Below are 22265 nucleotides of genomic sequence, written 5' to 3' on the forward strand. Positions count from 1 at the left end.
TAGCAGTGTAAAGCATTTTTATTTTATTATGGTCAATGTAACAACACTGCAAATTGAAGCAAACAAACCAAACTTGTTGCAGGTTGAGTGTCGCAAACAAATTCAACCGTTAACATAATCAGTGAAATCACTATGTCACACTTTTGATACTTGCACAGTAATTAACAAGATCTCCGAGATCCCACTGCAGACTAAAACTACATGTGGAAAGCTTTTGAACAGAAATGACGTATTTCAGACACTCATAAATGACAATGAGGCACAATTTTGCATCAAACGTAAGGCATAATGAGCTCACAAATGGCAGCGTAATGTTCATATGCATCAAACTTCCTGTGCTCAGTAATGTGGCAAAATCCTTCAGATAGATAAAACGCTGCATGTGACTGAAAGCTCCATCCGATGCTCTCGTCATATGCAACCTATTTCTTATTTTACATATTTACAATCCTTCTTATGTTGTGTTAACCCCAGATGACCTTTCAACATTATTTGCATACGCTGCATCACATTCAAATATCGTACATTCATACATGTGCTAGGGCGCACGCCATGACACAAGCAATTTATTGTGTGTTAAAAAGAGAGCTGCGAGTAAGCTGTCTGACAAGTAAACAAATAAAATACGAGGAGCTGAAATGACGTAAAAAAAAAACAGTTTGGCCAGCAGCACAGAATAAAACATGCTTTTGTGAGGTGACAAAAGTAAGTAAGTACTAAAACAGGCACACTCGTAATACATTATATTGTAGTCGTTGTGATGACGGTCAGGAAGAAACACTTGATTTTTTTTATTTTGCCTCAAGAAGCACACATCAATGAGGACAAAGTGCAGATTGCTACAGGGTGCTGTTAAATATGCAATCAAACCATATTGTGTGACACTCATCACTGCACAAAATAGAGCAAATACGCTGTGATGCTTCCATTCTCTATAATACTGAAGGGTTACTGATAGTCTGGCAATCCTTGATTAGATATTGACTCCTAAACATCCATACGGTATAAATATTTTTTCAACTGCCCTATATACATCGGAAACAAGCACTAAGAATGGCTGTAAGTATTAATATACAGCTTGTTGAGGATATCCCGGTGTTTGCGAAGGGATCGGGCACCGTCCTTACATGTTCGGATTGCGGTTTCTAAGGGAAGTATCAAATCACAGTCAATAAATCGGTTTTAGGATGACAGCGCAGATCTGATTTGGACTTGTTCAGACACACATTGTCGGTCGGCTTCAAAAGCTTTATCCTGCGGTTAGTTTCCTTTTCGACCGAAAAAAGGTAAATAACACAAAAAAGTAGAAAAAGAAAAATCCTAAATTTGGTTCATTCATAATCTAGTGTGCTGCTGGACTCAAGACTGAAGTGCTACAGAAACACATGTCGTGTTAATGTCGTGAACAGATTGGAAGCTTGTAGCGAATTGGTGTCAAACCCAAGGCCCGGGGGCCCGCCACATCATTTTATGTGGCCCGCGAAGACGGATTGTGCATCGATTACAAATTGTTTTCAAAAAATAGAGATATCGCTAGCTATCTTTTTAAAATATTTCAACAATTTGTACTAGTCTCTGATTTCAAAACTAGTTATTCATTTGTTGTGTAGTCTATACTCTGTATAAGACGTTTCGTCATATTGGCCGGCCGAAGGAAACTATGAGACCCGAGACAAAAATGAGTTTGACACCCCTGATCTATAGGATTGAAAAATACTTTGTGGTAGATCGTCACAAAGAATATACTCATGTGGAACGTGTGTAAAAATACATATGAATTCAACATGCTGTAGTTTGGACATGGAGACCTTCAGTGGTCAATTTTACAAATGATTTTGACTGAATGACTTCTCTAACCACCCCCTTCCATGTTTGATGTCCGAAGCTTGTATTACAGTGGAGAGTCATCACGTTACAGTTTCACCTCCTTCACGTAATTCCCGGGGAAAGTTCCAAACTGATTTGTTCTCTTTGAGGTACCTTGAAAGAAACAGAAGCAGGAATCAAATCTGTGCTTTTTACTCGGCTTTCCGAGCTCATTCAAGAGAATCCCTATATGGTCACACTCAGTGACTCCATTTGTCAGGAATGTGAGGCCTGCGGTACATACCAACAAACCAGCCGTCATCGCACTTCTCCATGACGCTGACGAGATCTCCTTCCTGCAGCTCGAGCTCGTCTTCGTTCTGCGGCGCGTAACGGTACAGAGCTTGGAAACTGGAGCGGAGAAGAGGAAACGCCGGTAAACAGTACGAACATCTAAGACCGGTTAAGAAGATGAAGTCAAAGTTGTTAAAATTGATAATAACGAATCGACAAGTAATTGATGATGAAATTATTCGACAACTATTCTAATATTATATCGAGAAATCGTTTATCAGATTATTCGATTAATCGACAGAATAATCAATGGAATAATGATTCTGTAATAATTCTGTCAATATGTAAGGAAGCTGGAAGGTCCGACTTACACTCCGCAATTGAGACGGCTGGGTTCTGGACTGCTGCTGTGGGACAGGGGTTGCTGGGAAATGATGAGAGATTGTTTACTGGGGTGCGATTGCAGTCTATGAAGAGCGTTGAGCGGCTGGTGCGACAACGTGCCGCAATACCTCACTGAGCTCTCAGCTATATTCAAGATCTCATTACACACTGCCTCCTAATAGGAGAAGCGAGGTGAGTCCCAGCAGAGGTTTAGGTTGAAAAAGGAAAGGAAGGTGTTAACAGAGTGATGGGCCCAGTTTAGTAGAAAGGAGGAAAAGGAAGTGATCCGATAAAGGAGCAGATGATGGTGGAGACCAGGAAGGGAAGCATGGAAAAGGCAAGACACCAGTATGAGTTTGTATACAGGAAAAAATGAAATATTAGTTCATGGATTTGCATGCAGTATTAAAAAATAAATAAATATAGCTGCAGCTCTTGCATTTTGATGTCACATGAGCATTCATAAGGATGAGCTGGGTGAATTAAGATAAATGGGTTCCAATTTTACTGTCCTAAAAAATGAAATGAAATAAGAAAACAAGTGAAAGAGACTTACCGCAAATGAGTTCACATTGTTGTTATCGTGGATATCAAACAGCGTGACAGGACTCCTGGAGTTTCGTCCATGAGGATCAATGTCATTCCGCGCAAGCTGAAAAAACAAAGGACATCTCAATAGTGGGGAATTTTCAAAATAAAAGCTTACTCCCAGGAAGAGCTTCTTTTTAAAGCCTTTTAAATCTATTTACATATTTCAGGGAGTGCTGATTTTATTGACATAGAGCTGGCAAATTTGAGATTAATTTATTTTTTATTATTTTCTTCACCAAACGATCACACTGAGACTATTTTGCAAACTCCAAAACCAAGAAACACAAGCAGCCATCTCCATTACCGTTAGTCGTACACAACATGCACAACTGTCATGGGATTTCTATTCGAAGCCGATAAGCAAAAACACTCTTGTTAGCCACACCAAAATATTAGCTGCACCACATCAGCAAAAGTCGAGAGGTCAGAAGATCCCAGAGTGAGCCTGAACTACATCACGGCACACCATGCAGAAGGTACCTCTGCGGGGCTATTTTGTCTGTTCCCAGGAGGAGGGGCGGCGGTGCAGCTACTGCCCCCGTTGCCATCTGCAACTTCCCCCTCCGCCCTAAGCCAGCCTTCCAACACTGGACCGCCACAGGGGCTGATGCTACGTGATAGGAGAGGTGAGGTCGGGGAGAGTAGGAAGCCTTCCCCTTGAGGAGGAGTAAAAGTGAGGAACGGAGTGGCCGAAGTAGGCCTGGGTGGGTACGGCGGGGGCAGAGGGGATGCTGACGGCGAGGTCATGGGAGAGACGCAGTACGGGCTGCCGCTGATGGGCGGCACAGGGCTGGCGGAGAAAGGAGGGGGCAAGTACTCGCCGCAGCGGTAAGACACGGTGGGAAGAGGCGGCAAGGGTGGGGTCGGGGCGGCGGGCGGGCTTCCGCCTCCCACGGTCAGAGAGATCCACTCGGAGGAGATGGCGTGGACCTCGGGGGACACGGAGCGGCAGGGGGAGCGAGGGAGCGGCAGGGGCGATGTGGTCAGGCGATTACGATACAACTTTTTATAGAAGAGGCGGGTGTGAAAGGAAGAAAATGAAAAAAAGAATGAGGAATTGACAAGACGGGAGAATGAAAATAAAAAGTTGGGTGAGGTTAAATTTGCTATGTGAGGTCCTTACCTGAGGGGAGGCATTATTGCTACGCTGCGGCGAGGAGGAGAGCGGCGGGTCGGGGTAATCCAAGCCATTTTTGACACGTGGCCGTTTGTGCACTTCCACGTAGGTGACGGGGAAGATGCCTTGGCGGTTCGTGCCCGAAATTTTGCCTTCGTACCAATTCTCGTCCACTCGACGTATCAGCGTGATCCTTTCTCCCTGTACGCATTTTTGAAAGGTCATGCATACTCAATGGAAATGCATGTATAGAGGCGCTTCCACCGTGTTTACTTTCCTTACCTTTCTGAACGACATCTCCACCACCGTGTCTCCTGCGAAGTTAAAGCGGGCAATAGCATCGCCGTATTCCAGCACCTGCACTGGGACACTTTTCTTAGGCTGTGCTTTCTCTGTGGGGGGCAGGAGCTGTGAAATTCAGAAAAATAATCATAATAAATAAATACATAATTATTTCAATTAGAACAACGGCAGTTGTACCTCGACGTAGCTTCGAGGGAAAATGCCAACTCTTCCATGATGCTCCCCTTCATACCAGTTCTGATCCACTTGTCTAATGATGTACACAATGTCTCCCTTCTGAAATGGCAATTCCCTAAAACACCAAATGGATGCATTAGGATTATTTCAGACAGCATCTTGTTACAATATTCCACTCAAAATGTTTTGTTAGAATATTGAGTCCTATATTAGGCTGCAGATTCTGATGTACTGGACTGCAAAAATACTGGACTGTGATTTTTTAGCTTTTCTGATTAGGTGCACTTACTTTAGAGTTTCCGCTCTGAAGTCAAAGCGTGCCATGGCTGGCGTTCTCTGTGTAGACACAAAAAGACATTAAATTATAATTTGTCAATATTTTACAGCATGTTTTTTGCCAGCCCTTTAAATTCACTTGCAATAAAAATGGCCCTCAATGCAAAAAAAAAAATTGTACCTCAATGCCAGATTTCCGTTTCTCCGTGTTATCCGTGATGTTGAGCAGATCTCCAAAGCGTTCGTTGGTAATGAACTGGTGATGTGTTGGCACGATGCCAGTGTGACGTCTTGATGCTATGTCAGCCTCTTCCTGTTCCCGCTTGAGCCGCCGCTGCTCCTCTAACATTTTCTGTCGAGGAAACAGATTGCTCTGTTTTTCCGTCTAGATAAGGCAAACTCTGACAGTCATGGATTTGGTCAACACATGCCTCCTTGTTCTACTTTCCAGTACGTCATCAACCCTTTTAGTAATCATTAAGCCTAAAGGTCACAAATAAAATGAAAAAAATCACCTCTTTGTCGCCATGACGCCTCCTCAGAACTTCATCCTGGCTCTCTCCGTGCGCCGGGGATGAGTCTGACAAAAAAAAAAAAAAACGGGGATTGACACGGTGAGAAATTTAACTCTCAGAGACAAACACAATGCAAGATGATATTGCAGTCAAATCTCTGATTCCAATGAGTCAAACAAAAAGATAAGCAGAAGATGATTCACGTATACTTGAAACCAACGTAATCCCTCTCACGCAAAACCAACACATGCCAAACTTCAATCAGCATGCACGAACGGAATGAACACAGAATGATCAAATGTGTTCCTGAGGAAAATGAAGAGATTCAGGAAACAAAAAAATCCACCCTGAACCTCCTACTTGTGCGACGATGGAACCGTAGTGATCCACATTTGAATGGAGGCGCATCAAACACCACACGCAAAATGACATGGAGGCTTCACTGTCACCACTCAGAATAAAGATGGACGACGACGGCGGCGGGCGCGTTGAAGACAAGGTGAAGAGCCGAGCTGAATGAGTGAGCACAGAAGAAGAGAGGAGGATGACAGTTGGAATGGAATGGACATAGCCACCTCTGTGGTGAGCTGTCAGCGGCTGCAGAAGGTTCCCGTTGGCGTCCAAGCCCTGTCCATTACTCAGCTGCTCACAGTTGTCGCCCTCTCCGTTACTCAGCCTCTCCAGGACCTCCAGAGAGGACAGACGCTGAGGTATGACAGGTTTGACTTCAGGAGATGTGCTGTGAGCGGCCGTTATCACTTTAGTAGCTGAAAGCGTCCTCCGAGGTTGCTGGGAGCGCAGGTTCTTCCGTAACCTGAAAGGGGCGGGGCCCATGAGCAACAGATTCCCAGGCAGCATGGTCTTCTTCTCTGGTGGTTTCTCTTGCTGAGCTGTGGCTTGCTGCCTCTCGTGCCTCAGAATAGTCGTGAAGCGGGTGTAGGAAGCCGGACAGGAGCCTTTGCATTTGGTGGCTTTGAGGGGGAAGTGGTTCAGATGATGTAGGTGATGGTGGTGGTGCAATGGGAAAGACATTGGCGGCAGGGAGGGACTCTTGGTTCCACTAGGAGCAAAGTGGGACTCCGTGGAGCTCTCCTCGAAGATCTGTACAACCTCAGGATCAGTGGAAGTACTCGACTCGACCCTAGCCTGACCTCCATCCTCGGCCTTCTCCGCAGTTCCATCGCCTGGTGACAAGGACTCCTCCGTGTCCTTTCCACCTCCCTCCACAAGGGGGCAGGCATCTACCTGAGAGTCGCCCACCGCCAAAAGACTCTCAGCTGACACGGCGGAGGTCAGGTAGGGAGATGCAGCGTGTTCTGAGCTACGACCATAGTTGGAATTCAACGTGGGCAACGAAGAAGAACGACTGGGTGTCAGACCGGACTGTTGAATGTACATTTCGAATTCACTGACCCTGGACAAAACGGCGTCCCGTGGAACGTTACCCCCATCGACGGCCTCCGACTCGTCGCCCCCGTTAGCTTTTGCCCCTTCGAAGAGATAAGCTAAGCTGCGGACGCTCCCTTGAGGGCTGCAGCCCACCGAGCTGGGCCGCTGGATGTGATGCATGATCCTGTACAGGCTAGAAAACTCGGACGTGCTTCTCCTCATGGCAGGGGAACCTTCCCTGAGGCCGTCGGCGCAGGAATCCGAATATCGACACCCCTCCCTCACCTCTGACCTGTGACGATCACGTGTGTACAGATCCTCACAGCTGTGCGCCTTTGGTTGCTTCACAGGTGGCGTGTTGCTTTCCTGGATGTCACCACCAGGCGGCAGTAGTTTGGGCTTGAATTTAGATGGTAGGATTTGGGGTATGCAGGCTTTGGCAGCAGAAAGAGGCTTCTTAGTCTTACATTGGTTAGCTATTGCATTACCGGGAAGAACCGATCGACTATTTTTAGAGGCGCAGGGTGAAGCTATACAGCCATTCCCACCTTTATAATCCACTGGCAAGCATGCAGGACAACAGAATAAACAGTATATTAGATTACAATGGTCACAGGTTCACACACAAACACACTCAAATAGAATTAGCCACATTTCTAGAGTAAAGCAATTGATTCAATTACATAGGGCAGACTTGATGCGGTGCACATCAAGTTAAAGATGGACGACGAGAGAAACGGCACAGATGAAGATTTGCGCTCTGTGAAATGCTAATAGAATTGAAAGAAAAAATGAAACAAAGTGTTAATAGCAATATGCGGTGAAATGTTATGTCACGTCGAGGTCGCGGAGGAATATGAACTCTGACTGCAGTATCAATACATTCAAAACAACATTCAAAATTCGTGCGCTTGACTTTTTTGTATTTTTTTTTAGCTATACTGTGTATTTATATGTATATGTGCCTTGAATATGTATTTAATATTTCATCCTAGTTTTCTGAACTAGCCATAGTGGAGAATATAGAAGCAGGAAATGACACACTTCTCATATGCTGCACATCAACTTGATATCTTAAACCAAAACATGTGGCGAGTATTCTGGTTTTGTAATAAAAATGGCTTTTATGGAGAAGTCGAACCTCTTTCAAAGTCTTTCTTGCCTGAGCATGTGGACATGCCGCTTTAGTCCATTTATTCAAGTGCGAGCCTGGTGATGGTAAAGGTTGAACGTCTGCCTCGAGATATTGAACATTTGTCATTTGACTAGAGTAGCAAATGCATTTCGAGCACGAGTCTCTCTAAAGTGACCGTGTGGAAGCTGGAACACGACTCTCTTTATATGCTGTATTTTTCTTTCAACAGTATTTTCCAAAAGATGTCTCTATTAAATTTGATAAGTCTGTAAAAAATACCAACATCAAAAAACTCTCTGTTCAAGGACTAAAATAAATAGAACGAAGCAAAATTTCTACATGTATGCAGGCTTTGGATTAAAGCTCATTTATATTTGTTTACATGTCTACGTTTCTGTATTGCTAATTAACGCAGGCCCCTCTAGTGGTATACAAAATATTAATAATAATAATTATATATATAATATTTATATATGTCAATATATATTTATACGTAATAATAATAATAATAAAATGAGTAACTGAGATAAATGTCCAAACTGTACATTGTGTAATTAATTTAGATACCATCTTAAAATAACTTTGACGTGCAATACATTTGAACGGAATCATTTTTGAAGTAGTTATTCATTTTCCAAAATTGCCATCTTGTTTTTGATGGGTCCTACCACTTTGGTGGCAATAATTATCGAGGGTCAAAATTCAAAATGTCTCAGTCATGAGAAATCGATGTGATGCGTCTGTGCTGGATCATGCGGCAATCGCTCGCTTCCTTGCATTCCATGTGGTCGCCTCCCACAGTCTTTGACTCTCCGGCCATGTGCTCAGACATTCCTGCCACTGACCTCACACTGACAGCTGACTTCCTCCTCCGGCCTGCCCACCCTCTGTGTCCCTCCTGTTTGTCTCCCCCGCTACACTGCCTGCTTTAGTAGACCACAGCTCTTGTTTATCTCACTCACGCCCCCCCCCCACCCTGTTCTATGACGATGGGACACTTTGAAATCCTGCCCCGCTGAAACCTGCCTAGCGACTGGCGCAAAAAAAGAAAAACTCCCCAAGGGTTAGCGTCTGTAGACCTCACTTTATCCTTAAATGTTTTCCAAAGCAGATGTCCAGCCAACAATGTTATTATCCATGTCATTGGTAATAAATCAAAAGTGACTGGGGGATGAATGCTGCGAGGTGATTGGCTAAAGCTGTGAAGCCTGCGAGATGTGCCGACTCCAGCGGAACGGAAACACATGTTTATCATCAATGTTTTTTTTTTGGTAGTCTAACCCCTGATGTCCATGCACATCCATAAACATATTATTGGCTGGTATATACCTTTAGAGGAGGACGAGCTTCCATGACGCTTGTTTAGGGCACGTAGACCTTGCAAGGGAATGTCGCCGCCTTCCAGAACGGTCTTGTAAACATGACGGTCACAATCTGGAGCCAGGGGCTCATTTTCTGAGGATCCTCCATCCTTCTCAACCTCACCATGTCCAGACTTGCTTGAGGAGCTAGACAGTGGAACGCAAGACAGCAAATTAAAGGAGTTAATTCATTCAGAGGAGATAAACAGAAACAGACTAATTGGACTTCCATATGGTTCTTATTTAAGATGTCTTGAGGTAATTCCTGCTTTGGGAGACTCACGATAATGAGAGGAGCTTGGGTGTAAAATTTAGAGGGAGCGCTTGGTCATTCTTTGCTCACGTGCCACTCATGGCGCTGCTCTATTTCAAGACGTTAACCTGATGGGGCCCTCAGGGATCACTGACAGCAAACAAACATTTGAAACCTGTCCTCTACTGATAAAAACAAAATAAATGCTCTATTGTTAAACTGGGTTTGACATCCACTAACTCCGAGTTTTACAAGCTTGGCAACATGCGTGGATTCTTTACGCGGCTCGACAAAAAGCTCTTTCATAGCTTGCTGGAAGAACATGTGAATTCCCAACTGCAGTGAGCCAATAAAATCATTTTGGTGCTTAGTAAGGAGCACTGTGGCTAAAGTTCAGAAGCAATGTGAGGTCCAAGATAGATTTTTCGAGAAGCTTCTTGGGAGGATGCTGCCAGGATGAATTCAGAATTTACTGCTGACCGGTACTACATTCATCAATGTCATTACACACAGATGTTTTCGGCATTTTGAAATCAAACACCATCTTCACGTGACGTGCTAAAAACATCTTCTTTCAAACAGACCTCAAAGGAGAAAACAGTCTGGGCATGTGCTTTTGAAGCAAGTTATTTTATGACTTGAGGTTTCCTTTGGAGGTTTGGTGATCTTCAACTTACACCCAAGCAACCAACCATGAGAAAGCTCCTTCAAAATTATAAACAAATTAGTCACAATTCTAATTCAAGACTATGAATGAGGGAAAAACTTGCGGTCGTGACATCATAATATGAGTACCAGACGGGAGTTGTTGCGAGTAAAAAAAAAAAAGGGAGGGAAGACAGCTTGATTTCCTAGTGGACGCTTTCAATTTTATTCCAAACAGAGAAGAAGCCAATGACACAACGGAATTGGCCTTGCTTTAATACCTCAAATAATCAAGAATAGTTTTTGCCTAACACCCTCAAAGAAGAAGATAACATTTTTGAAGTTCTGCAGAAGCTGAGCTTCCCTAAATCACAAAATAGCAGCTATGTCTCTGGACACAACCACCGCTGTCCAACATCTACCTAACCTAAAATCAGCAGAACTAAACAGAGAACACTGTGTTCTGCAAGCTTACTGCCTGATTCAAAGGTTCCCCTCAGGAAGCAGGAGGGGGAGCGCCATCTCACAGTGACATTTCTCCCCGCAACATGCCAGAATAATAATTAGCATGGTGGAAGGAGTATTTGTATGAGATCGAGAAGCAGGAACTCACTAGTTCTTCAGGTCGGAGGCTGTTTCCAGGGGGCTGAAGGATGGGGCACTCTGCAACAAACCAAACAAAGAAGTCATTGATAGATCCACAGGATGGTCTCCTCCAGCTAGAACAGAGGCAGGCACATAAGCAATGGCCAGATTCTCGTCTCGCTTTTCTTCTCTGTTGTTCACTCGCTGGTGTGGCTTTCAGTCTGCAAGCACCCTTAGCTGGGCTTGGCATGAAGTCGGAGAACGCGTGTGTTTTGGCCTGCATGCAAGTTAGCGGGGGGAAAAAAACGGCAGTGAGGAGAGTGGACGAAGGGGAGGGGTGTGCAAGTGGGCGGATGGGTTCGCATCAGTCAGGGGGCGCCCATGCAGGGAGAGGAGGGGGGGTTAGCCAATGGGCTGCTGTCTCTCGGTGAAGCCGTTCTCTTTTGTCTGCTATTGAGTCACTCTCATTACCAGTGGAGCAGACCGGAGGACAATTAACCAGCTGGTGGTCCAACCAGGCCGAGTTACACTTATTTGATACTCCGTGACACACTCAAGTATCCAAAAGCAAGAATTCAGGAAAATACAATTGAGGAACAGATCAATAAAATAATAAGGCAGTAAAAGTACATTTCTCCAAGAGTAGCAGGACTAATTTTAGGTCACTGTTTCTACTGCTCTCCTCCTCTGAGACGTCACAGCAGGTAAAAATAACAGACGTGACACGGGCACTAGGAATATGAGCACAAGTGTTGTTTGCAAATACGATTGCACAATCCCAGTCATAGCGGCGGCCCTGCTGCTAATGCCACATCCACTTCCCCACCACGGCGCTTCTCTAAGCGTTGGCCAGACAAGGAGCTTTCTCAACACCCCATTTGCCACAACATGCCTTTCTCCTTAGTTGCTAGGGCAGAATGATCATTAATAACCCATCAGAATAAATGCCTGTCTTTATAAGAACAGGACATAAGGCTGGCAGGTCTATGTTCTGATCTATTTATAAAGCCAAATGTTCCATGTTAACTTGGAGGGAATGTCATTGAATAATCTCATGCGCTTCCTTGCACCTCGGTAATTTCCACCAAAGATGAATTCAATTTCCTTAGACACCATCATCAATCATCACTGAGAAACATAACATTACACCGAAATATTTGCTTATCTTCAAAACGACACAAAACGCTGCATATCCAAAAAACAACAAAGTTCTTGTTCCTGCAGAATTGTATTTTTCCTAACAGGTGTCCCTAGGCTAGGCTACGATGATTTATTCCAAATAGTCATCATGGGTAGGTCATGGTAACATGAATCCCATTCTTTCCAGCACCTTCTCTACATGTTCTCTCGGAACCAACAGCTCCCCCGGTGTGAGAGCTCTGCTACAGCCATTGCGCCACTTATCGCATCTCCGCTAAATGCTTAATGGTAAAGGTTAAGTGTATAACAGAGGTTAAATATGAAAGCACAAAGAGCCGGTGGGCTTACAATGTTGCCTCCTTTAGAGGATGTCAGGTGGTGAGGTGGGCTGCATGATACTGAGCGATGAGACAGTGTGGCAACAGCACCCTCATCAGCATATGCTCAACAGATGGAGTCACTCTGGTGCTTATAGCCAAGCAAAAATACTTGTCCTGAGCAAAGCTATGTGAAGAATTCCAGCTCCTGCTCACGTATCTCCATTTGACCGGAACTACCGCTGCGCTTTTAAAAACTGCTCCAGAATCCACGAGGACAACTCGAGCCATCGTATACAGCTGTCAGTCATACCCTGACAAGCCTCTATTAATTCAATTCAATTAATTCAATTCATTAAGAGAAAATGTTAATTCAAATAAAAAATAAAACAAAAAAACCCAAATATTAAATAAATATTAATAAATAAATAAATAAAATTAAATTAAACTAAAAAAAAAAGTAAACCAGTTTTAGGGTTTACAAAAAATGTCTCCTTGTGTGGAAACAACATGGCCAACCAGGATTTTGTTCTTTCAAGAAGTACATGTTAGGTAATACTTTTTTAATTAGAAGTGCTTCTCCAGAGCACTCCAAGAGCCAACAAGGGCTTCTCTTAACTCCTCAAGCACAGAAGTTTCTACCCCGAGTCACGTCTGCCTTCCAGTAATAATGCATGAGTACCAATATGTCAGTCAAAGTCCACTGAGTCAGTATGTCTGGCTAAGTCTTAAATGTCAAACGCTTCTCATACCAGGTGTCGCTTTTGAAGTGACTTTGACATTAAACAGGAGTCAGTCATCAGGCCCAGCTTATCGGGCAACCATCCAGGCAGAGAGTCAGACGCCTCAGACGCGCTAAACCTTCTCCGCATTTCCGCTAACTTGGATCTGTTGTAAACAGGAACAGCAGGTTGTGTCCTTCCGAGCACATGAGCTCATGCCGAAGTCAGCGGTGCCACCTCATACGACCCAGTGCGGTGTGACCCGACAACGAGGAGAACATCTGCTCATGACTGGCCCACTGCATTTGTTCGGTGCCAAGCACCCGAGGCACGGATGTCCTGACGTTCATCCGTTTTACAAGCTTGGTAAATATACCAGCGAGAAGGCGGGCAGGAATTGTTATCGGAGTTCCTGGGTTTATCCTTGCTATATGTTGTGTGGAGTGACTTGGAGTTCATAATGTGGAAGAAGTAATAAAATATTATTGTGTTCTTTAAAAAACATTTCTTTTGAAATGATCTAAACATGGATGTTATCACATGCAAGTCAAGTAAATAGGATACACTGACAATTTTAAAGACAGCAACAACTTACCGCTTTGTCAAACTCCATCTCTGAAAAGAATTTATACCACGGCTCATTCTCTAAATCTACATCTTCCGGACATACATCCTGAGTCTATAGGGGGCATGGCAACAAGAGGAGGAGGAGGAGAAAGACAAAGAGAAGACATTTCAGACAGCATGGAATCACACACCAAGCTAATGAGCCATCAGATATTTTATCTCGTGATTTCGCCAAGAGTGAAGGGATAGGTTCACGTTTGATTAAAAAAAAAAAAAAAGCCCAATTATGGGGGTAAATAGATTTGGAAAAAATACTGGTGTGGCAAATACCAGCATTTATTTAAGAAATGTAGAAAAGGCTGAGAGTGAGAATAAATGTTAGCAATCATCGACTGGAATTCAGTCAGTTTGGTCAGAGTGACCTTTAACCCCCCTGGATAAATGATCCAGAGTTTTAACAAATATACACGTCATAATTGGACTTTATATAAAGGAGGATTGAGCTACAATTTCCCACAGTGAGTGAACCTATCCTTTTTTTTCCAAAACTATCTTTTAAAAAAAAAACAGAATGCTGCTGTTTACACTACTCTAATGAACAGATACACAAAAAGGATGAATAAGCATGCAAACCAAGACAATTATGATCTGTAACATAATATTCCATAACAAAAAAAAGCTTTGAACCCTACAGAATGAAAAAAACTGCTGACTAAAACATAAATGAAACAACTGGACGCAAGCAAGACGTTCAGATAAACACAAATGACATCATCAATTTGAGTCTTCGCATCTTGTGTGAGCTCAGCTGGTATTAAACCAGGAGTGAAAATATTTGACTGGATATTATTATGATACATTACCGAGACTATCAATCAAGGACTTAGCAGCAAATCTCCATGTAAGGAGAAGGACAAGCACTCAAGGACATTTGACATTCGGGTCATCATCGTGTCTTGAGGTTAGCATTTCAATTCCTTAGAATTGACATATAGCAACCGTGAGCTGCGCTCCGATTGGCTTCAATAACCTTAAATTGAAAACGAAACGACAAGCGATACCCCTCCCCATCTGTTAAAGACCCTTTTGGGAATGTGTCCCGCAAGGCGATGTTGCCTTTGGTGCTGAAGCTGCCACCCGGGAGCTTAGATGCAGTGGTGGGGGATGGATGGATGGATGTAAAAGTGGGATGCCGCTCACACAACATGCAGCGAAAGAGCAAGAGAGACAGAGAGCGATGGAGCGAGCAAGGCAGGCGGCTTCCATACCGTTCTCTCCAGCTTCAGCACCGACGATTTCCCCGGCTCATACTCAAAGATGCTCTTGGGCTCGGCGCGGTACTTCCTGGTGTCTACCTTTTTATCCGGGGGCTCCCACTCATTTCTGCGGGGAGGTAAATGAGAGTCAGGGCGGGTTGGGAGGGAGACAATCCTCAGTCACCATAGCAACCAATATGGTAAAGATGTTTTTTTGGGTTGAAATATCCTCCGTTGCATTCCACAACAGAAAAAAAATCATTTTCATTCCTACTGGCACACCTCGTGTTTTATAGCATGTATTCAGGCATTGACTTCTTCGTGACCAAGGAGGAAAGGTCATCCACAGCTCTGGTAGTTAATGCTTCCAATCTTCTAATCCTCCGTCACCTGTTCTTCTGTATCACTCATCTCTCAACAAGCACATCCTCCTTTGCCAACTTCTAAGTGTGTGTGTGTGTGCTGACGGACAAACTTGGAGAGCAAGCAAGCCTGTTGTTTCATATAACGAGCTGACTGTCAACAAGACAATTCATTAGGTACACCTGCACAATCCAATGGCACCGAAAATAATGCCGTCTGGGTTAACGCGGAGAGAAAGGTGCTCTAAAATAGCAATAAGGTCTTTGAGTATAAAAAATGCCCAAAGGAGCATACTGTGGAATTATTTTTAAAATGTTATTCTCAAAGAGGACATCCTGACGATGATGATGCATGTTGCAGATGGAGGTCACTAACCTCTTGGCAGATGGCTTGAGTGATGAGGACCGCGTCGGGACTGGCATTGACCTGGCTCTTGAACCAACATCTGCATCACTTTGAGATCGTGGCACACCCTTCACTAAAAAAGAAGAAGAAAAAAAAAGACAATGTAAAGTAGCAAAACACTGCATACTCTATTAAGTCAGTCAGGTTAGTACATAAATTAATTTCCAAACTCACCATCTTCCAAGTAGCCAAATGGGTTTGGACCATTTTCTATTGAGCAAGAATAGAACACATCAAAAGGTATTTATTAATATAGGTGTGCTGTATTTATGACTCATCTTTTTAAAAATCCAAAGAAGGCACTAAAACATTGCTCTTCCCGCCTTCTGCATTCTATAAAGTATCAGTTTCAGCGAATACAATCAAAGAGTGTCAATGCAAAGCACTTTACAGATGCATTACTGAGCTAAAACGGGATCCAAGCATCAATCAACACAGCAAGAGTAGCACAGTGGGCAAAAACTTCCACACAAGGAGACCTTATAAATAAATATCAATATTAATACTAATAGAACTGGCTGGTGTCCAGCTTTTAGAAAGCAATGTGTTGTTGCCCTGTTTCGCCATCTAGCGGGGATAACAGTGCACTACACGCTCAAGGAACACTCAAAATGAAATGCTAATATTAGAAATAATATTTTAGAAACCCCCATTGCAAACTAGAAGGTTAGATCAGGTGAGTATTTCTGCTTTACTAATAATTAAACTGCATCTTAAGACAAGAAAAAAAGTTTAGATTTATAAAATTTCAATCTCAGTTAGTCAAGAGAGCCATTATTCATATCTTTCACAGTTGGGTGTTATATTATAGACTCAACTGCAAAAGCTAAATCGGGTAAGTAAGATTAGTAAAGCCAATGAAAATAGAGTTGTATCAAAAGATACCTTTTGATTTCATGTCATAGTTTTCAGGAAACATGTAGGTGGGGCGGTAAGGATTTTCCTCAATAGCCTCTGGGTGAAGTGATGGAGAGACACATCGCAGTGTGGCATTAACACACAAAGGCGCACAAACGCACAACGAGCAGGGAAATTTATAGAGTTGAAATAGTTTCTTACTTACCAGGTATTCTGTGAATCTGCTTGAACATCGTCTTGTACCAGTCTTTGGACTTTTCCGTGTTCTGATGAAGTAGATGCATTTCCAGCAGATAGAGAAAGTGAAGCATTGATCCAAACTTTCAATTGACTTTCCCACATCTTAATATGACTCACCCGAGCTGGCACAATGGGCCTGTTGAGCGGACTGAGGACGGGGGAGTGTTGCGACAGTCGCAGCCTTTTGCCGTCCATGTCTGCAACTGAATTGAGCGAGCCTCTCCCAGGATCAGGGCTTTTGTCTCTTTCTGGGGTGGGCTCTGTAATTCATGACAACACAATAATTGCAAGACAAGGAAAGTCATTCAATTTACACATTGAGCTCCACATAAAAACTTATTACTATTAAAATTTATATTATTGCCGTTGTGGTGTTTCAGTGCTGGCTGTCCACCAAAATATTAGAAGTACTTCTTAGTGTAATATTTTTGGAACACAGCAGACATCAACCACGTCAGTATATTTTTCTGTGATTATTATTTTTTCAAGTGCATGTTTTGCATTCAGGTGTACCTTCAAATCAAAAAACTATTCAGGGTTACATTTTTTCCATTTGAAATAAAATATGCATGCCTGATTAATGGGAGACGGCGACAGAGAGACAGACAGAGAAAAAGTGGACAGACGTTCACGAACGAGGCAAGTTTGGGTAATGTGAAACATTTTCAAATGTTGTGATTCGCTTTTGTTTCCCCCAATATCTCATGGTTAGCTTTTCACTCTCTAGTACTTTCCAGCCTACTGTTTTCCAAATTTATCATTAAGGAAAAAAAAAAAAACATTTTTTCTTTAATTTTTTTTCTCCCAAAATAATATAAAACATAAACAATATATGTGAATAATATGAATGAAATCAATCAGAACATCTCATTTTAATAGGTTGTTAAGGGTCAATAAAAAAAAAAAAGCATTTAATTGTATTTGTTTCAACCCATTTATGTTAATACTCCAAATAAAATAATTTATTACATGATGAATTACCACGCCTGTGATTTTGTTGTTGTAATGGTCCAGTACAATTTCGTAGTCATTAAATATTGCATTGTTAAAAAATTACGACAATTAAAAAATAATCAAAAGAAGAAAAAAAGTAGAGCAACCTTAGAATCCCGAGCATACCTTCTAAATGAGATTGATGCTTTTTCTGCTCTGTTGTGGGAGAACGACAAGGACAAGCTTAGCGTGATGACGTGACATTAGAACAACAAAGTGGAAGCACAGAAGATGACAAAGCAAGCGGACTGTCAAAGTTAAAAGACGTACAGAAGTGACGGACTTTACGTGTTTCCAACATTGAAAATGCTGCCGTGACTCACCTCTGTTGTGTTGCAGCAAAACTATTGTGGGATTAACTGTGCTAGTGCATGGATAGATGGAGCTGGGGGCTGATGGGAAACAATTGTTGGTGTCACATGTGGCTGGAGCTTGATTTTCTTTGATGCTTTCTGATGAAGTGGCCTAAACGTGACACAAATAAAAAAAAAAAAATTATGTATGGATAATAGGCTCGATCAAATCAGGAGCTTAAACCTACCTGGCGGTGACTGTTGTGGGAAAGCGGGAAATCATTTGTGACGTTCCCGCCTCCCTCAGCCAAGCCTCCATTCATCTGGCTTGCGCAGACATCTGCAAAAAATCCCGAAATCTGTTTATTTACCAACATTCAGTGCCATTGACAGTTATAGACGTCAAAAGATATTAACTGGGTTGGCAGTGAATGAGTTCAAACATGAGAATGTTTTCGTTTCGGTTACATATGTTGATATCGCCCGGAAAAAGGACGGCGTAAAAAAAAAAAACCACAACCTCTGATTTTTGTCACCAAAACAAAGTGGCTATTCAGTGAGCTGCAAAGCCTCATTGTTGTCGTGGCCTTTATAGTTAGACTCTACAACAATTAAAGCATCGCTCCAAAAGACTTGGCTGGCCTCCAACGCTGTCCCGATGTGTTCATCGCAACAAACAGGCCCACAGTCGAGCAAAGTGCAATGTGGGCACGCTGCTACAAAAGAGCTCTTTGACACAGCAAATGAAAATATGAGCCATTGCCCTTTGCCATGACCTCTTGTTGCCTAACAACAACGGATGTACTTCAAAACATGATTACTTATGTAAGTTTGAGAACTAAACAAACATCGAAAAGCCGTGTTGGGAAGTAACTCTTAAATTAGACGTTCAAATTGTCATTGTAGATTTTGAATTTGTGAGCAAGAAATTCCTCATTTGTCTTGTACTGCATTTAATTGACAGTAAATATGTGTACTTCTTACTAGGGGTACACAAAAAAATATTTTGTCATCACATTAATGGCACATGCAATATGCATATCACAGTATCAACAAAAAAATATATATATCGTATTTACCCAATGTAATAAAATTGCCAAAGCTAAGTAAAGTTACATCATATCTTTGCTACTTCAGAACAAATAAGCGAAGCCCCAATTCAAGTAATGAGTGAAAGTTTGGATTGCAAATGTTTTCTGAGGCTTACTCTGTGTTGCGACGATGCTGGACCTCGCATCTCCGCTACCCTCGTCATCTAAGTGGACCAGGGTGGCCCTCATTGTCACCACGCCTTTCCCTTTGCACACCCTGCTGGGGTCCAGGCCTGAAAATAATCGTCATGAACAAGTTTTTGCTTTCTCACGTTCCAAAAGACCAAAAAAGAACATCAACCAGGGCATCTAATTAATATCCTTAATTGCTAAGATCACTCAGTCAGAGCAGTAAGTGGAGCATGATTCCACATCCTTCTAGATTTTCATTCGGGAGTATGAGGTGTCCCATACTTGTCAGTGCTGAAAGATTAATGAGGAGGAGGAGGTAGGGAAATATCACCTGCAGCAGGAATCAGGTCAGGGGATCCTTTCATGGTTGACAGAGGCGTGATCTTGACGGTACTCACAGCCCTGGGACCTGATGGGACTCAAGTAAACGCATGCACGCAGAGACAGAAGCTCACTTTCATGTATTCTGTAGTAAAAAAAAAAAAAACTGAAAAAAAACCCTCAAGCAGACTTACTGGGAGTTGCGTTGGGTGACACGCTGCCCTCTTGTGGAGAGCCCTGAGGTGTGCACATATCAACAAAACGAAATCAATGCTCTCAGAACAAAAAAAAAATATTTAAGCAAAACTTTTGTCTCACTTCAAGGAGAATGTTATGTCACAAAAGAGAATTAGATTATTGCTGGGTGATGCGTTTAACTTCCCCTGCCCCAGCTGCATCGCACTAAACCACTTTTCCCACTAGGGGTTCTAATATTAGCTGCGGCTGCACTTTTCAACCAGGCGTGCCTTGTATTTTCTAACGCAGGACTGTGACAACTAAAGCAAAACAAAATGCTTGCAGATCAAACTCATAATCAGATTCACAAATGAAATACACTGAAAAAAGCAAGACAGACGGAAACACCAAGGGCAACGGCGTAAAAACAGTGCATCACTCTAACGGGCCTCCCTTTGAGCACACTGATTTAAGAGACTTCCCCATTTGAAATTCCGAGAAAAGGCACAGACACAGTGGTTGTTTGGGGAGGGGGCATTGCACGCAATTCCAGAGTATTTATCGTAACCATTAAATTGGCAGACTGCCTCCGACTATCATAAAATTTCTTGCATATTTTTTGTTGAACTGGCGCCTAATTAAAGTCAAACTAAATATTAATAGTGTCCATCACTTTTGACCACTTACTGCTTACATATCCTCAGATGAACCTAAGGACTGATAAAGGATGAGAAGACATCTCGCTTTACTGTATAAACACATGGGAGCAAAAATGACTCCTGGCCTTATTAGGAAGAGATTGCCTCAGAAGAGATTCATCTGTTCTGTCTGGAGAAATAGTTCAGAGGCTGTAGAATGGCTGACAGATTCATGACAAGACAAATCATGAGTGAGGTATTCCTAATAAAATAAGAATGTTAACATTTGGGACGATTTTTACTTACACGTTGAAGAGCAAGATTTTGAGGGATGCTAGGTCCAGCTCACGGTCCCGCATGCGTTAAGACTTTCCGAAGCCTCCTGAGATGTCTGGCTAATCTCAGGGGATCAGAGCGGGACGTCCCAGCTTTGACCTTGACCTTGACTATGTAGGGGGTCTGTTTGTTTCTGATAGCAGGTGTGTCCAGATGGACCTGTCACCATATGCCACCTGGGAATGTGGCACCCACTCTGCACACCAAATCTGACTGCCCCTCCCACGTGGAGGGTTTGCTCCTAAAGTCAAGCCTCCATACCTCAGTCAACATGATGCACTGCTTCTATGTCTGCTATTGCTTGTATGTTAATTGATATATGCTAGGTATGTTGCCAAATGGGAAGAGGGATTTTCATTCAGGTTAAAAATAGTTTGTTAATAGGCAGAGAAGTCTGGGACTTTAGTTACATGAGGACCATCAAGTAGAGATATTCATGGGTAAAATATTTTTTTTTCTCAGTCCAAACACTAATTGTGTTCCAAGATAAAAAAAAAATTCTCCACCAAAAACATCATACTGAATAAAAACTAGGAATGGGGAAAATGAAGCTTCAAATGTGCTTCGTGAACCAGTTGGTGTATTTTTCAGTCCTCTAGATGGCACTGTCCAACATTGTGCTGAACGCAGAGTGCCATACTATTTCTTAGATGTTGATGATGTCATATAAATAAACAAAATAAAAATCCTCACAAGTCTTGGACATAAGTAGAATAAAGTGATAATGTTCAGAGAAAACCAACCCAATTATCTGCGGCTCATTAGTGTATCCATGAATTAATGAGGAGGTTTTCAGGTTGCTCTTCCCTAAACTAGGTTAAGACAAAAATGTCCTTACGACACTTTCTTGAATATTCAATAGAGGGATGTTATGTAACACCCTTTGACTTCTGTTTTGTCAACGAATGGCAGATAGGTGAGAAGTTATCCAGCAGTGAGTGCGGATATCACCAAACAGCTCCAAACATGGCTTGAAAAGGCTGCGGCAGAGCAGCAGCTTATCCTCCTAATTGAGAGCCCCCCCCTTCTGCCAGCTCTCTTCCATAAACAGCTTCCATCCTGGAAAGCAGCCGGGATTCTACACATTCCTCCACCAAGCTATTTGAAGTTCATTTCAAACAACTGCGGCATAAAAGGAAATGTATGTAACGTGTCATTATAGGCCTCGGCGAAGGATTACATATTCATGCTGATAATGGAAGGAGCTTAAAGTGCATCTGGATGGACACCACTTCAACGAATTCTTTCAAACCTCCTTAATTAATATAACACAGAGAAGCAACAGCTTAAATAAATTCATCTTTTACATTTCAGGGGGTATTTTGAAAAGTCGTTCTGATGATGACCAGATTTTAGGGTAAGAAAATACCACATTGGTAGATGCTAAGGTTTGGAGGACAACAGCATTTGGCCTGTTTGGAAAAAAAACTGCTACAAACATCGTTTCCAAAGCCAAGCTTTTAAAAGGTCTGCTAGACTTTAAGAGACAGGACGAGAAGAATGTCAGTAAGATGACAGGAACCAGGGCACGACTTCTTCCCAGCAAGCCCTCCAGGCTATACTCGAAGAATGACAGCATGGATCA

The 22265-nt window shown here is 42.7% G+C and overlaps 1 protein-coding gene across 10 annotated transcripts in view; it reads right to left on the reverse strand.

The window, feature by feature from the left end:
* The window catches only part of sorbs1 (sorbin and SH3 domain containing 1), a 26232-nt gene continuing 3967 nt past the window's right edge, over positions 1 to 22265 (reverse strand). Inside the window, exons 2-28 of one of the 10 annotated variants that reach the window (XM_088384321.1) lie at positions 19724 to 19766; positions 19540 to 19626; positions 19193 to 19309; positions 18234 to 18325; positions 18016 to 18157; positions 17819 to 17848; positions 16817 to 16959; positions 16665 to 16725; positions 16487 to 16555; positions 15776 to 15811; positions 15572 to 15674; positions 14846 to 14960; positions 13606 to 13689; positions 10860 to 10909; positions 9317 to 9495; positions 6039 to 7412; positions 5464 to 5528; positions 5130 to 5300; positions 4962 to 5008; positions 4673 to 4787; positions 4475 to 4600; positions 4199 to 4393; positions 3556 to 4077; positions 3041 to 3136; positions 2472 to 2659; positions 2111 to 2217; positions 1 to 1980 (exon numbers count right to left, since the gene is read on the reverse strand). In XM_088384321.1, coding sequence (XP_088240447.1) covers positions 1913 to 1980; positions 2111 to 2217; positions 2472 to 2659; positions 3041 to 3136; positions 3556 to 4077; positions 4199 to 4393; positions 4475 to 4600; positions 4673 to 4787; positions 4962 to 5008; positions 5130 to 5300; positions 5464 to 5528; positions 6039 to 7412; positions 9317 to 9495; positions 10860 to 10909; positions 13606 to 13689; positions 14846 to 14960; positions 15572 to 15674; positions 15776 to 15811; positions 16487 to 16555; positions 16665 to 16725; positions 16817 to 16959; positions 17819 to 17848; positions 18016 to 18157; positions 18234 to 18325; positions 19193 to 19309; positions 19540 to 19626; positions 19724 to 19766 — 4425 coding nt within the window. In that variant the 3' untranslated portion in view covers positions 1 to 1912. Of the gene's footprint in view, positions 1981 to 2110; positions 2218 to 2471; positions 2660 to 3040; positions 3137 to 3555; positions 4078 to 4198; positions 4394 to 4474; positions 4601 to 4672; positions 4788 to 4961; positions 5009 to 5129; positions 5301 to 5463; positions 5529 to 6038; positions 7413 to 9316; positions 9496 to 10859; positions 10910 to 13605; positions 13690 to 14845; positions 14961 to 15571; positions 15675 to 15775; positions 15812 to 16486; positions 16556 to 16664; positions 16726 to 16816; positions 16960 to 17818; positions 17849 to 18015; positions 18158 to 18233; positions 18326 to 19192; positions 19310 to 19539; positions 19639 to 19722; positions 19767 to 22265 lie in introns of all 10 variants that reach the window. The other 9 variants (XM_088384327.1, XM_088384328.1, XM_088384323.1 and 6 more) reach the window with 9 other exon arrangements.

Source organism: Syngnathus floridae, chromosome 9 (assembly GCF_059516105.1).
Source record: "Syngnathus floridae isolate MCC-2025c chromosome 9, RoL_Sflo_1.0, whole genome shotgun sequence".
Classification (NCBI taxonomy): Eukaryota; Metazoa; Chordata; class Actinopteri; order Syngnathiformes; family Syngnathidae; genus Syngnathus; species Syngnathus floridae.